Source organism: Apodemus sylvaticus, chromosome 1 (genome assembly GCF_947179515.1).
Source record: "Apodemus sylvaticus chromosome 1, mApoSyl1.1, whole genome shotgun sequence".
NCBI lineage: Eukaryota > Metazoa > Chordata > Mammalia > Rodentia > Muridae > Apodemus > Apodemus sylvaticus.
The window spans coordinates 51,461,537-51,476,320 of NC_067472.1; the positions used below are offsets into that span (position 1 = coordinate 51,461,537).

General features: G+C 46.2%; 2 protein-coding genes across 3 annotated transcripts in view; both read left to right on the forward strand.

Moving 5' to 3' along the window:
* Nucleotides 1–14,784, forward strand: part of Dtx4 (deltex E3 ubiquitin ligase 4) — an 852,074-nt gene that overhangs the window by 758,494 nt on the left and 78,796 nt on the right. The gene's annotated exons all lie outside the window — the stretch shown is intronic.
* Stx3 (syntaxin 3) overlaps nt 1,631–14,784 on the forward strand; it is a 43,154-nt gene continuing 30,000 nt past the window's right edge. For both annotated transcript variants that reach the window (XM_052189382.1, XM_052189384.1), the window contains exon 1: nt 1,631–1,885. In XM_052189382.1, coding sequence (XP_052045342.1) covers nt 1,856–1,885 — 30 coding nt within the window. In that variant the 5' untranslated portion in view covers nt 1,631–1,855. The remainder of the gene's footprint in view (nt 1,886–14,784) is intronic.

The following is a 14,784-nucleotide window of genomic DNA, read 5'->3' on the forward strand; positions in this document are numbered from 1 at the left end:
TTCATTTTATATTTGCATGAGAGCCACAATTTTCCCCTGATGAAATCAATTATATCCTTTAAAATATTTTTCTGGGACTTAAAAATTTTTTTTTTACTTGATGAATGTTTTTGCCTGCATTATGCCTGTACGCCATATGATGTGTGCAACCTCTGCAGAGCCCAGAAGATGGCGTTGCAGCCCCTGGAACTGTGTGCCACCAGGTGGATGCTGGGAATTGAACCCAGGACCTCCAATTCGTGTTCTTTACCTCAGGGCCATTTTTGCAGCCTAAAATCAATCATGCCTTAACTGGAATTCTTTGTTTTTGCTTTGAAATGAATCCATCCTCCTTCCTCACTTCTGTCCAGATTTCAGATGCCTACACTTCGAGAGAGTTTTTCACTGTAACCCCTCTCAATGGAGAGGTTGAAACAGGAAAATGGCATGTTCAAAGCTTGCCTGGGCCATTTAGAGAGATTCTGTCTGAAAGTAAGGAGAAAACAAAAGGGCTGATGCTAGAGGGCCTCAGTGGTAGAGTGTTTTCCAAGTGTTTGCTCAGCGGGAGGTTCAAGCCCGAGCCTCAGGGTGTACGACCACCAGGGGGCGCAGAAACTTTAGCAGTCTTTGTCCAGCCAACATAAGGACTTGAGAGAGGATTAGAGTTGAAAACCGTGGAGTTGGCTCTAACAGCTCAAGCTCTGCCTTACTTGACTATCTTTACGGCAGCGGAGGAAGTCCATAGGTGCGTGCTCATCGCAGAGGGTTAAAGTCCGGTTATAATTAAGAAAGTATCTATGACCTTTAAAATGGAACGCAAAGCCGAGGATACTGAGACCTAGTCTTCACTAACGCCAATTGTTGACCACTACTCCGGTCCATACGCCATTTGTTACCCAAAATCAAATAGGGAGGAGAGAGGGCTAGAGGCACGGTTGAAGACGGAAGGGCAGTGAGAGGAACCACACTTTTCTAAAAATTCTTCACATTCCGGGACTCTTGACAGTAAGGAGGAGAGAGGTGGGCTTAAGTAAGTTTTCCAAATCCTACAACCCTGCCTGGTAGTTACAAGTCAGTTGCTTCTTTTCTCGTCAGGCTACGCAACAAATTGCTAAGCAGTCTCTGATTTAAATAGCAATGGAAACGGAGTCCTCTAAATTTCCTTAAGTTATTCAAATTGTTAGTAAAAGGTGACTGAACAGGTCTTCGAGAGGCACCAAAGCCACTAGCATCATAATCCGCAAAATTCCTCGCCGCAGCCCGATCCAGGGTATCTCATCTGCAGTTATGCTACTTCGGAACAAGGTCTCTGAGCCGGGATCGCACAGATTCTACACCTCGCAGGTCCCTTCTTTAAGGCAGAACATCTCGAGCATCATCGGAACGTTTTCCCTCACCTAAGGGACCAGGAACCAGCTTGTCTTCAACCTGAGTCCGCAGACGGCTGGACAATAAGAACAAAGAGGAAAATACGGAATCGAAGCCAGACATATCCCCTCTTTTTCTCTGCCTTTCGTGGGAAGATTGCGGGGGAGGGACCCCCAATGCTTCTGGCGTTGGAGCGCGCGCTGGCCCTTTAAGCAGGAGCGCGGGGCGCGGCCCAGGTACGGGGCGGGCCCAGGGGCGGGCGAGCCCTGAGCCAGCGCGGTCTCGTAGCCGGATTTGGAGCGCGGCGCCGGCGGGGGCCGGAGGGGGCGGCGCGGCGGACCTCGGTGGCCTCGGACGCTCCTCCTCGAGAGCGGCCGCCGCCCGCCTCCGCCCGCGCTAGCAGCTCTCTCGCCCCGGCCGGCTGGCCGGCACCCGCCGCCGCTCCAGGCCGCTCCCTTGGGCCGCGCTCACCTGAGACGAGGCGCCCGCCGCCCTCACCTGGGCCAGGATGAAGGACCGGCTGGAGCAGCTGAAGGCCGTGAGTCCGCGGCGTTTGGGGATCAGGCGGGCCCAGGGCTGCGGGGATCCGCTCAGGAGAGGTGGCGTGGGAGAGGGGCTTCCCCTAGTTCCCCTAACCCAGGCCGCAGGGGTGCTCTGCGCGCTTGGCCTCACTCCCCCAAGCCCCCGCCTCATCCCGCGGAGCTTTGCACCCTCCCCTCCCTTGCAGGGTCATGTGCTCGGTGATTCATCACCTAGCTGCGATTTCCCTGGACGCCCGTAACGCTCTTATCCCTGCTTTCCCAAAGCTGGACAGGGTTCCTCCAGAGCTGGACCCACTCGGGTACTTGAAATCAGCGAGGCTAATGGAGAAGTCAGGGGGCTCACCTCACCAGCTGTCTTCTGCCGCCTGGCACTGTGCCCCAAACCGGCCTCCTCTCCTCTTTCTATTTCCCTCCCGGAGCACCGGGCAGGGCTACTGCATCCCCGGAGTAACTGAGAGTTCCGGGTGACTTCCGGAGCCGTGAGCCTGTTAGGTGCTGGGATGGCACCCCTCCTCCCATTCAGTGGTCTGTTATTTTGCCTTGTACCCCCTGAGAGAGCTGTGGTCGTCTGCCGCACAAAAGCTGAAAAGCTTAGGTCACTTACTCTTTTGAGCCTATTTCCTTGTCGGTCGAAGGAGAATCTTCCTTCCTTATAGGTCTGTTATGAAGATTGAATGACATAATAGGATTGATAGAGGGAAGTGCCGAAGCATCAAGTTTTTGAGATACAGATTCATTTAATAAGTCACTGAATACGTGCTATGGGGCCGGGCTAGGTGAAACTTGATCCAGGGAACCCACCTGGCGATGCATGCTGCCACTTAATGGGATATAAAGTGCAGCCCTGGATACTCACGGTGGAGTCCGCCTCCTGGCTAGCCTAGAAGCTCATCAGTTCCGGCCTCGGACTAGACCCGGTGAAGGTCTCGCGGAGTCTTCCCAGGCGATTAATGAGCTCCTTACAGTAGGGGAGTATTAGTCTGCATTAGCACTGGGGCTTTGTCCTGGCCCGAACTGCTTACCGGTTACCCTTTAAACCCCGGGCTTAAGTTTTGCTATCTGTAAAATGAGTGGTTGTGCAAGCTGAAAGCAATAGAGCTGCAGAAGAGCCCTTTGAATCACACCTAGGACTGATGCTAATAACTTAATGGCTTTTGCTTTTTCTGTTTTGAAATAGAAATGTTGGAGACAGTGCGTTGGCATTGTAACTGCTTTACTTTCTCCTCCCGTGCATGGATGCGATCTGCCTCACCCGGTTTGCATGCTCTGGCTCCTGGGCTGTAGAGTAGGTTTGGGAGATGGAGAGAAGGAAGGGACAGTTACTTATTGTGGGAGCCAGCCTCTGTCCCAAATTTGCTTTTTCACATTTGAGCCTCAGGGCATCGTGGCTAACTGAAGGGCAAACTTTACCTGGTGCTCGTTTGTAGCTGGGGAAACCTGGTGGTGCTCAACTCAGGATGGCAGGGATGCCCCTTGTCAAGAGGAGTTCAAAGCTGACCAGCAATCAGAGGCAGCTCCCTTTCATTAGTTAGGGAATCTATTTCGAGACTAAGATACTCCCTAGCTCTTTTTAGTAGTTGGTTGTCAACAAAGTAATCTTAAGTGAGCTTTGAGTTCCAAGAATATGGCATTTTGGGAACTGGAAAATTTTTTTTCCAGTTCTTTTGCCGTTTGGTCCTCCAGGGTTAGCCTCTGTAAGACAGGGCTAAAGCAAGCTAGATGCTAGCTGGTGCTCTATGATGGTAGCGCTCTAAAAGCACAGGGACGTGGCTGTCCTGTTTCAGAGCAGTGCGATACAAAGAGGAAGGGGTTGAGGTTCAAAGGCTGCTCTAATTGAAGGTTTGATGCTTAATAGCTGGGATGCTTTTGCAGTTCTACCTCGGTGCTGCTGCTGCCCCCACCACTGCTTTTTCTTGATTATTTTCACTTACTCATTGACAGATACAATGTATCTCGATCATATCTGACCCAAATCCTCCTTCCACCATTCTCAGACAACCTCCAATCCATTTAACAGTCCTGTACTTTCATGTCTTCTCATTTCTTTTCCTCTTTAAAAGTTTTACATAACCAACTGAGTCTAGGACGGACTGTCTACATGCAAATCTGTATGGGGCCTTCTACCAGAGCATGGGCAGTCTGCCAAGGGGACACACTCCAGAAGGAAGAAGAATGATTTCCCCTTTCCCAGAAGCCATCAACTGCCAATAGCTCCTCACCTAGGGGTGGAGCCTCATGAGCCCTCCCCAGTCGGTGATGGAATGTCAAGTGACTCGATTCTGTGCCAGCAATCACAGCTTCTGTGCGCCACAGCCATGTGGTGTCCAGAAGACAGCATTTCACAGTGCTTTCCCCCATCCTCTGGCTCTTCAGTTCTCTCTGCCTTCTCTTCACCATAGCTCAGGAGTCTGGATGGTGATAGCATAAATACCCCATCTGGGGCTGAACACCGAACTGCCACTCATTTTCAACATTGTGCATAGAAGGTCCTCTGATTAAGGTTGAGGGCAGCCCTAATCTATAGGCATGAACATAAATGCTTACAGGTAGTTTGACAGCATGACCATTTAGCAAAGCATCAGTTATAGGAACACTTGCCTCCAAGCTCCATAATGCTTCCCTTGTAAAACAGAAAACTCTGTTGGTCTCAAACTATGCTTCTGCCATTATTAATGGTTTCTGTGAAGAATGTTGAGGCTTCTGTGCCTTACCAACTGTGGCGTATCATCCCCTTCCTCCACACTGTCCCTTACTCCAGGGACCACCTTTTTCTTTTTTCTTTCTCTCTAGTTTTTCCTTTTTCTTTTTTGGGGGTTTTTTTGAGGCATGGTTTCTCTGTATACCCCTGGCTGTCCTGGAACTCACTCTGTAGACCAGGCTGGCCTCGAACTCAGAAATCCTCCTGCCTCTGCCTCTGCTGGGATTAAAGGCTTGTGCCACCACCACCTGGCCACCTTTTTCTTTGGGAGCAAGATAGGGTATGATCTGTCTCTGATTCCTGTTATCTACAAAAAAATTTGCTAACCTGCATGCAATACCTTTCCCATTGAGAAGCCCTGTGCAATGGCTTTCTAAACCCAGGGGAGAGAGGGTGATGGCTGCCTTCAGATAGCTGGGGCTGTGTCCTGTGCTTGACGTTAGTTTCACTGTGAGTAGATAAGATAGGGGAAGACAAGGGGTAGAATCAGAAATCTTTAAGAAAGTCATTTTTTTATAAATGTAATTAGCTGCTCAAGGATTGGGCAGGCCAGCTGAATAGATTCCTCCACTATGAGAGGCGGGCAAGCAGACTTTTGAGGTGCTGATCACTGTAGGAAGGAATCTCTCCCCTTGAGGGAGGGAAGATGAAGTACAGGCGATTGAAGGCCTCCACGAACCCCCAGGAGTGTATGGTTCTGTGAGATGTTAATTAGTATTATTTATCTTACTGTTCTGGAGTTCCCTAGCATTGTGGCCTCAGAGTCACAGCTGTGAAGGTGATCGTCAGTCTTTCCCTCAGGCTCTTTTGGCAGGTGAAAGGAGATAATCTGTGGCGGTCATCTTCTACAGTACACGTGAACTGTCCACACTTAACTCCCTGGGAGCAATGTCCACCCTAAGCCACATATGGACCTAAGGCTGTGGTCACACCACCTGACTTAGGTGTCTCCTGACTGCGCCTCCTGAGGGGCTGCCGTCGGCGTTTTCTTGTTTGTCTAGGAGTTTGCTGGAATGTGCGGTGACTGCACCCCGCCCTCCTGCTCTTCTCCCACACTTCTCAGTCACTGGACTTTGAATCCGCTGGACAATTCCTGACCCCAGAACCTTTGTGTGGTCCTGGTTTTACTCAGTAAACATTTACTGACTGCCTATTGTATGGCAAGCCCTGCAGAGGTGCTGGAATGTATTAATGAGCAGCATTTGTCTCTGGAGCTTAGGAGGTTCACAGTTGGGTAGAAAGAGCAGAGGACTAGACAGCATGACAGGTGATTCTTGGGAACCACAGGAAGACCCTCTGGACTGGTGCCTGGGAGATAGGAGTTAAGTCTGGGGTGCCATTCCCAGCAGTATTTTTTGAGTGGAGATCCCACTTCAAATCTAATATTGTCTCTTCAAATGCAAATATAATTTATTTGGAAGAACACATGGATTCTAGGTTTTCACACTTATTTTCCCTCCGGTGCGTGCATTTGGTGACCAAAGCATTAAGAATATAAAAACATGCATTGTAACATCAAAAGGAGTATGATGTGTATGTGTGTTCACACTAGATCCTAGCCATCATAATTCAGAACTTTTAAAACAGTATATGTGGTGCATATGAAGTTTGACAGAATTATTGTACAAAGTCCTTACTTAAAGAATAACGGGTCAAATAGGGAAAACAAATGTATTTCATGGAAAGAGAAATGAGATAAAACCTCATAATGAAAACAGAGCAGCCAGTGATGTATAGTCATAATGAAAACAGAGCAGCCAGTGATGTATAGTGTCAAGGTCAAGACTTTGGACCCCGTACAGACCTATCAAGCGACACTGAGAAGACTTGGATGCATGGCACCTTCTAAGACCAGGACCGTTAGGGAACAGTGATGAATCAGGCTCTGCAGCCAGGCTTGGCCTTTGAGTGTGCCTCTCTTGGTCTCTCTGCTACCTAACGGCTTGTACACGTCCTTCTCCACAGGAAGTTCAGGGTCTCTGAGGAACAAAGTTCCTTAGGGTAATGCTCTGTGGTAATCCTGTCAGCAATAAGGGGCTACACTTCTGCTTTTAGGCATTAAGTGCTTGCCCCGCCCCGCCCAGTGCCCGGTGTCTTGGATCGTGAGGAGTCTTAGCATACCAACATGCTCTTAGTTGAGATTTTTGCCTCATTTAGTAATAGGTTTTCTAACCAGTCTGGATTCCTTCCTCATCTCCCTCCTCTCTGTGCCTGGGAGGATTCACTTACTGGGAGGGATGTTTTGCTGTGAGTAGAGGGAAGCAGAGATGAGAGAGAGAGAGAGAGGGATTGAGTAGGGATTACAGACCCATCAGCTGGAGGCTGGAGAGGCCAGAGAAGGGGATTAATTTTATTTTTATTCCTGTGAGCTTGGGGGAGGTTAGGACACTGGCAGGAGCCAGTCCATGCTGTCCTCTCTCCTCTCAGGGTTTCCTTCTGACCATTGTTGCTCCTGCCCCACTCCCCAGGCGCATTCTTTACCTGCAGTCACTCCCTAACAGTATCCTAGGATACTCTCCTTCCAGTCCCGCTGCTGTGTTATTTTTGCAACTAAGCAAGTTGGTGCTTTTTAAAACTATTACTACAGAGTAGGTTTGGAACCACCTTCTGCTTTTTCATTTTTTTTTTTCATGACAGGGTCTCACAGTATAGTTGTGGCCGTCCTGGAACTCTCTATGTGGAACAGGCTGGCCTCGAACTCTGCCTGCCTTTGCCTTCCAAGTGCTGGAATTAACGTCATGTGCCACACCCAGCTTCTCTTGCTTCTTATATACTGTCTGTCTAAGTAAGACTGGTGACTCAACTACTTGTCATGTGAACTATAGCAGGTGTCACTTACTGAGCAGATTACTCTTGCCCAGGACTTCAGTTTGATGCCTGGCACACCTTCTCTCCAGCCATCTCCATTCTACAAGATGAGGTGGTGGTGTATGTCATTTCCCTTTTACAGGCAAGGCACGTGAGGCTTGGATTTGACTGACACACATGCTTAGCCTGGAAGTGATGGGATCAGGAATGACCATGTTTGTTTTGCCTTTTGAGTCATCTTCCCACACTGTATCTGACCACCTCCCACTGTACTGTATATCCCCTCCCCACAAGCCACAAGTCCTCTGGGGCCCCAGCACCCAGTATTCCTCACAGTAGTCACATACACTTTCTCTGCCTGCTGGTTTGCATCAGCTTGGCTCTTACCCATCCCTTATTCATACTATGATTGGCATTTCTTGTTCCATTCCCTGTAGTTGGTGAGGCTTTACCTGATTGGAATAGAACATTTACTCAGGGAATCCATAACTTTGTTAATGAAGCCAAAAGTCAGTGGTTCATCCCCAAGGTAGAAAAATGAATTCCAAGGCTCTTCCCTTTATTAAAATTCCAGGTCAGGATCTCACAGAGCCTGTCTTTCATCAGAAAAACACTGGCAGACAGACTTGTAGATACCTAACTGAAAACCCAGCTACTTCATTTTCTCCCCGTGGCTGGGCTCATCACCCTGGGAAATCTTCCTGGGCTAAATACTTAACCCTGCATTCCCTGACTCCACAGATTATTTTGTTGACACAAATACAGTCATATAGTTAATATAGTATTATTATTGTATTAGTTTGCAATATACATACATATGTATATTGTATTTTTATTTTATTTTTTTTTCTCTCTCCAGTTTTTAGTTTTCAGTAGCTGCCAGCCCTGTCAGGCCCTGGAAAAAAGCAAGGCACATGTACTTCATTTATTTCCTACCCAGCTGAAGTGTAGACAGCTGAATTCCAAGCCATTAATAGGTGAACTGAGTTAATGCTGTTGATGAATTTACCTACTTGCACGTTTGGTAGTCCCAGACAGACTTCTTTGTGTACAACCCCACTTGAGCTTTTTCCCACCACTGTCTTTCCTGTTACGTCACCCTGCTCTGTGGCTTTTGGCTGTTTCCATAGCGACATTTCCCAGTGTGTATGGAGACAGAGTGAAGTACAGCTACTGCCTAAAGAGATTAGTAGAATGTGTACTGTCTGGGTATGCCAGCTGTCTGGGTCAGGAAAGCTTGATATAACATCAGGTTTGTTTACTTTTTTTTAAAAAAATAATTTCTTTCTTTAAAAATACTTTCATATTTCAGAGGTAGTGCAGAGAGATGCTTTCTACTCGTCTCATTTTTCAGTGTACATTCATCAAACAAAGAGCAATACTGGCACAAGATTCCTCACTAAACACCAGGGTGTGTCTTTTATCCCACTAAAATCCCTTCTGTTCTAGGATTTAAGCCAGGACACCACATTGCGCCCACTTGTGCTAACCCCATCCCCACACAATTTCTCCCTCTTTCCTTGGTTTTCATGACCTTGCTTTTCATTCTGCTTGTTGAAACAAACACTGAAATCCCACCCCCACATGTTGAGTTAGTGTCTGCCTGGTTCTGATTCTCAAGACCTACCTAGATCCAGAGTGATTGTTCTCAAGAGAGGAAGGAGGTGGAAGGAGGCCTTGTGGGTAGATGCTACAGCTATAAATAAAGTTAGGAAGGTTAATTCCTTTGGAGTCACTCAGCTAAGGGACACCGCTCATTGTAGACCTCTCTTTGATATCATCTAATAATCCTCATTACATTATGTTTACAGGACATCTGCTTTACATTGTTTTGGAAATGCATGACCCCGGGCCAAGGCTTTGTGCTGCAGCTGGGGTGGGGTCAGGGGTGGGAAGTTTCTCCAAAAGGCTTCCCTGGCTTGGGCACACAGTCTTGGCAGGGTAGCTGGCATCTTTCAGCACTAGTCCCTAGAACAGTGTAGGGATTAAATGCTATGGTATAAAGTACATATCTTAGAAGAGTCTTCAGGTTGCCTTGACTGTCAGTCAGTGCTACCTGTTGCTGAGGTGATTTGAGTATTACTGAAGGATCATGCTGGGAAGGAGGTTAAGGGGCCAGGTGAAAGGAAGGATTCAACAGTTAGGAGGGAATAAGACATTGTCAGTTCCTTCCGTCCTCTCTGTATCCCTGAAAGGTACTCAGTGGCCAGGACTGGATGGAGAGGAATAAATGAATGTTAGAAAAGGAGTGAAGGAGGCTGGGGGAGGGGCCAAAAGACCTAACGGGAAGCTGAGCTCAGAAGGAGTAAGAAGAAACTATTTTGTGAGTTTTCTCTTACAGCTTCATGGGTGAGAGAGGATGCAGGGTGTGGTCTTTATTCAGACTGGTCTTGCTGGAAATTTCCTCTGGGTAAATGCTCACTTTTCACAAGTGTTACTCTGCAGACATGCTCTCATCAGCTTCCACCTCTGGCAGGCTCTCTGTGTTCAGGCGAGGTTGCTGGAAATTTCCTCTGGGTAAATGCTCACTTTTCACAAGTGTTACTCTGCAGACATGCTCTCATCAGCTTCCACCTCTGGCAGGCTCTCTGTGTTCAGGCGAGGTTGGGCACTCTGTCTTCTCCTGTGTGTAATTTCTCATTATAATTGTTGCCCACCTCCTCATGTGGTATTATAGTCATCTGTTTGCCCAGCGGACTCCTACTATAGCCAGAGAGAGCTTGGAGAGCCAGGGATGCTGAGCGTGCCCCATGAGTGAGTCTCCAGCATTTGGACTGTGTGTGACTTGGCAAATGCTAGACGTTCTCGCTGTAGGATGAGTGAAGGAGCACAGACGCCTGTGGGGGAGAAGGAGAGTATTTTGGCTGTGGAGGTTGGTTATGAAGCCTTGAGATCCTTCTCCAAGTTAATGTGGTAATGAAGATTAGAAGGTATCAAAGACAGATCTGAAACGAGCATTGTCCCTTAGCTGAGTGACTCCAAAGAAATTAGCCTTCCTAACTTTATTTATAGCTGTAGTGTCTAGCAACAAGGCCTCCCTCCACCTCCTTCCTCTCTTGAGAACATTCACTCAGGATCTAGCGTAGGTCTTGAGAATCAGAACCGGGTAGACGCTAACTCAACATGTGGGATGGGATTTCAGTGTTTCAACAAGTAGAATGGAAGATATTTTGAAATATACATAGAAGATTAAGAAATGTTGACCTTATACTAAGACACAAGAAAACCTTCAATTCCACAGTATATGAATTAATGATAGCCTTAGAATAATAATACAATAGTCCCTCAAGTTTACCCATTGGAATTTCAAAAACTTTTTTCTAAATAGCACTTAATATAAATCAAAACTGAAAGGACAAAGCATTAGAAAGGAATGATGATAAGAGCAGTAAATCTGTGAATACAGCTGGAGCAGAATCCACATCGCTTAAATGAAATTCTGGTGATATGACTTTCTACCTCAGTGACCTCTGAGAACTGGCATTGGGGTCACATGTAATGTGTACCCAGAGTTGCTCTAAACATTTTGTTATGTAATAGCTGATTTGATCCTCACAAGAATTTTTCCGAACAGAGTATTCGGGTCATGTTACTATCGAGGAAACTGAGGCAGAGAGAAATAACCTGTTCAAGATGGCAGCTGATGGCAGTCTGTCCACATTCATGAGCAGCGGCAGGAATACATGCATAATATCTCTTTCATTTGAGCGTAGAGTCATCTAGCTTAGATTTATTTTAGAGGATGTTGTAGCCTCCTCTGAAATAGGTGAAGATTTGTCATCAGGACTGTGGAGAGGCACCTTCAGGTGCTAGAGCAGGTACAGGCATGAGCACCCATGCCTCTGCTAGAGTAGAGTCCTAATGATGCTATTTAATAGCTGAATTGCTTTGGGTGAATTAATTAACCTAATTAGCAGTTACCATATCTGTAAGGAAGGAAAGTAATATTTGTCCCTCAAAGGTGATATGAGACTTAGATAACATGTTTGAAGTCATAGAAGTGCCTGTGATAAATATACATACATATATCATCTTGTGACAGAGTACACAGAATGAATCCTCAGGGACTTCGGCTCTTGTCCTCTGGCTTGCTGGTCTTGGACTAATATGAGGACTAATATGATAATGACTTTATCCTCAGGTCTCCTCTTTTTAGGTAGGGCCAAAGTTTTGCCTTCCCAGCCGGAGCGAGATGTTGAAAGTAAAAGCGGAAGGCTCCCTAGGGTATCATTATCTGCTGATTTCCTCTTTTTTCATATGACAAGGGTGTTGTAGAAGATGAAATTCAGTGAAAAGAGGAAGTGCTTTTTTTCAGGGAGGGTTTTGGTACTAAAGAAAATTGTCCTTAGGAGAACTGGGCATTGGAAAAAGGTCATCTGAGCCTTCCGTGGGGGAACAGAGAGCATTTGCTGTACCCATAGAGAGCCCACATACTCACTTAGAATTTCTGGATCTTTAAATCAAAGAAGAAGGGCAGAGTATTCAGATTGTGCCCCCCCCCCACGTGTGTGTGTGTGTGTGTGTGTGTGTGTGTGTATGTATGTGTATGTATCCATGTGTCTGGTTCTTTATGAATAGTGGTGTTTGTCTTTGAGAGCCCACAGACCCTGGTCCTAGAGGAGGCAGCCTTAGAGCAGTAGGCAGCAGGGAGAAGGAAAAGGGGATTTAGTCGTCGCTCTGAAATGGGCAGGAGAAAACTGGGTTTATAAAGAAGAGTCTATGCCTGGAGCAAAGAACTGTTTCAACCAGGGAGATGATACCAACATTTGTGCTCTCCTTTGCTTGGCAGGGAGGCTCCTTCCACAACCCACAGTCCTTTCCTAGTCCTCTAAGGGGAATGATGGTGACCAGATGTCTCCTCTCCTCTATTGATTCATCTCTCTTCCTCCCTTCTCCCTCTCCTGTCCTTCATCTCTAAGTTGTAGTGAAGGAAACTGCACACTGAAGAGGGATGTTCATCTGCTGGGCTCCAGTTCCTTGACTGTGCTGGCTGGTTTCTAAGGCACATTTGAGGTAACCTGAGGTTTTCCCAGACCACAGTGGGGAGCTCAGGTCCTTACTTTGTGAGAGAAACCACTGTTTAACAAAGACATATATTGTGGCCAAGTTCTATAGCTCCAGTCTCTCGGCAAAGGGTGCTTCCTGCCTTTGATTAGGGAGCACTACAATAAGAAGGGCTTAGGACAGAGGCCCCATGACCAAGCTATAACTCTGCAAATCAGCAGCCATAAGACCTTGACTAATTGTAACTTCTGGCATCCACTTTCTTAGCTGCAGCATGTAGACGGGATTTGTTGACAAGATGCACAAAAACAAAACAAAACAAAACAAAAAAAACAGGGGGGGGGGAGTTTTTATGGTTACCAAGTATCTAGTAGTGGCTATAGGTAGCAAATATATTTATTTATTCTGTAAGCTGATGTTGACTGAGCTAGGTTGTATTCTGGACTCCTTTTTTTTTTTTTTTTTCTATATTCTTTGTTTACATTCCAAATGCTTTCCTCTTTCCCAATTCCCCCCTCCCCATATGTCCCATAAGTCCTCTTCTCTTCACCCATTCTCTAATCACCCCCCCTCCCTTTTCTCTGTTCTGGTTCTCCCCTACAAAGCTGGATCAAGCCTTTCCAGGATCAGGCCCCTCTTCTTCCTTCTTCATGGGAATCATTTGTTTTGCTAATTGTGTCTTCAGTATTCAGAACTTCTGGGCTAATTAATATCCACTTATCAGTGATTGCATTCCATGTGTATTCTTTTGTGATTGGGTTACCTCACTTAGGATGATATTTTCCAGTTCCAACCATTTGCCTAAAAATTTCATGAATTCATTGTTTTTAATTGCTGAGTAGTATTTCATTGTGTAAATGTACCACATTTTCTGTATCCATTCCTCCATTGAGGGACATCTGGGTTCTTTCCAACTTCTGGCTATTATAAATAAGGCTGCTATGAACATAGTAGAGCATGTGTCCTTATTGCATGCTGGGGAATCCTCTGGGTATATGCCTAGGAGTGGTATAGCCGGGTCCTCCGGAAGTGTCATGCCCGTATTCTGGACTCCTTGACAGTCATTACTGTGCAGGAGGAGTCAGCCTTAGCTGTCCTTGAAATCTGAAGTATACTTTAGGCTTTAGGAGCGGACATCACTGGGTAGCTTGCTGTTGCCAGATTCGTTGGTGGTATCTTTCATCTCATCACAGGAGAGGTATCAAGAGGAAGTAGCTGGCTGGGCTTGTGGTTCTCCTGCATACTTTTCCCCCTGTGACTGAACTTTCAGTTAGTGTAACATCCTCATTACCACATGCCTTGATTCTTTGATACTGATGTTGAAGTTCTGCTGTTTAAGCTCAGTCATGTGGGCAGAGGATAAAAGGCAGGGTGTATTTTCCTTGCCCTATGTCTAGAGTGGGGAAACAAAGAGGGACTTTGAGGAACCTGGATTTACCATAGCCACCATGTCAGAAGGAAAGGAGTCTCATCCTCTTCCTGGGATAGTTTATAGAGAAAGAAGGTAGAGGATAGTTCTGGGTCCAGTGATGTCAAGTAACATGTGATAATGTCCCTTTGTATTTTCTGATGTGGGTTAAGTGTTCTTGTTCTTGTGTGTATTTAGTGGCTACACATGTGAAGAACCTGAGAAGATGGGCATCCAGAATCCAGAGGAATCCCATTAATGTCAGGCACCCTTAAGGTTGCTTCAGCTCCCAAAGTCCTGCTTTACCTTAGTGACACAGACCCATGGTGAAGCCGTGGAGAAGTAGCACTCATGTACAGTGCTTCACTCAGCATGTGTGTATATGTGTGTGTGTGTGTATGTATATATATGTTTGTATATGTGTGTGTGTGTTTCTATATATGTATGTTTCTTAGGGTTTTATACTACTGTGAACAGACACCATGACCAAGACAATTCTTATAAAGACAACATTTAATTGGAGCTGGCTAATAGGTACAGAGGTTCAGTCCATTATCATCAAGGTAGAAACATGGCAGTGTACAGACAGGTATGGTGCAAGAGGAGCTGAGAGTTTTATATCTTTACCTGAAGGCTATAGAAGACTGCTAGGATAAGGGTCGTAAAGCCCACAATGACACACCTACTTCAATAATGCCACACCTCCTAATAGTGCCACTTCCTGGGTTAAACATATTCAAATCACCATTGTATATATGCATGTATGCATATATGTATATATATATATGTGTGTATATATGTATGTAAAATGAGACTTGAAAACATTGCCTAAATTATGTATGTATAAAGTGGCACAGACGTAGGGGGATCCTAATGATGAAGATTTGGCAATGGGGGGGAATGAAGGGTCACAGTGCTAGTAGAAAGCCCAGGACCAGGAGTAAGCATGTGTAGATGATGTAGGATCAGGTTGGAAG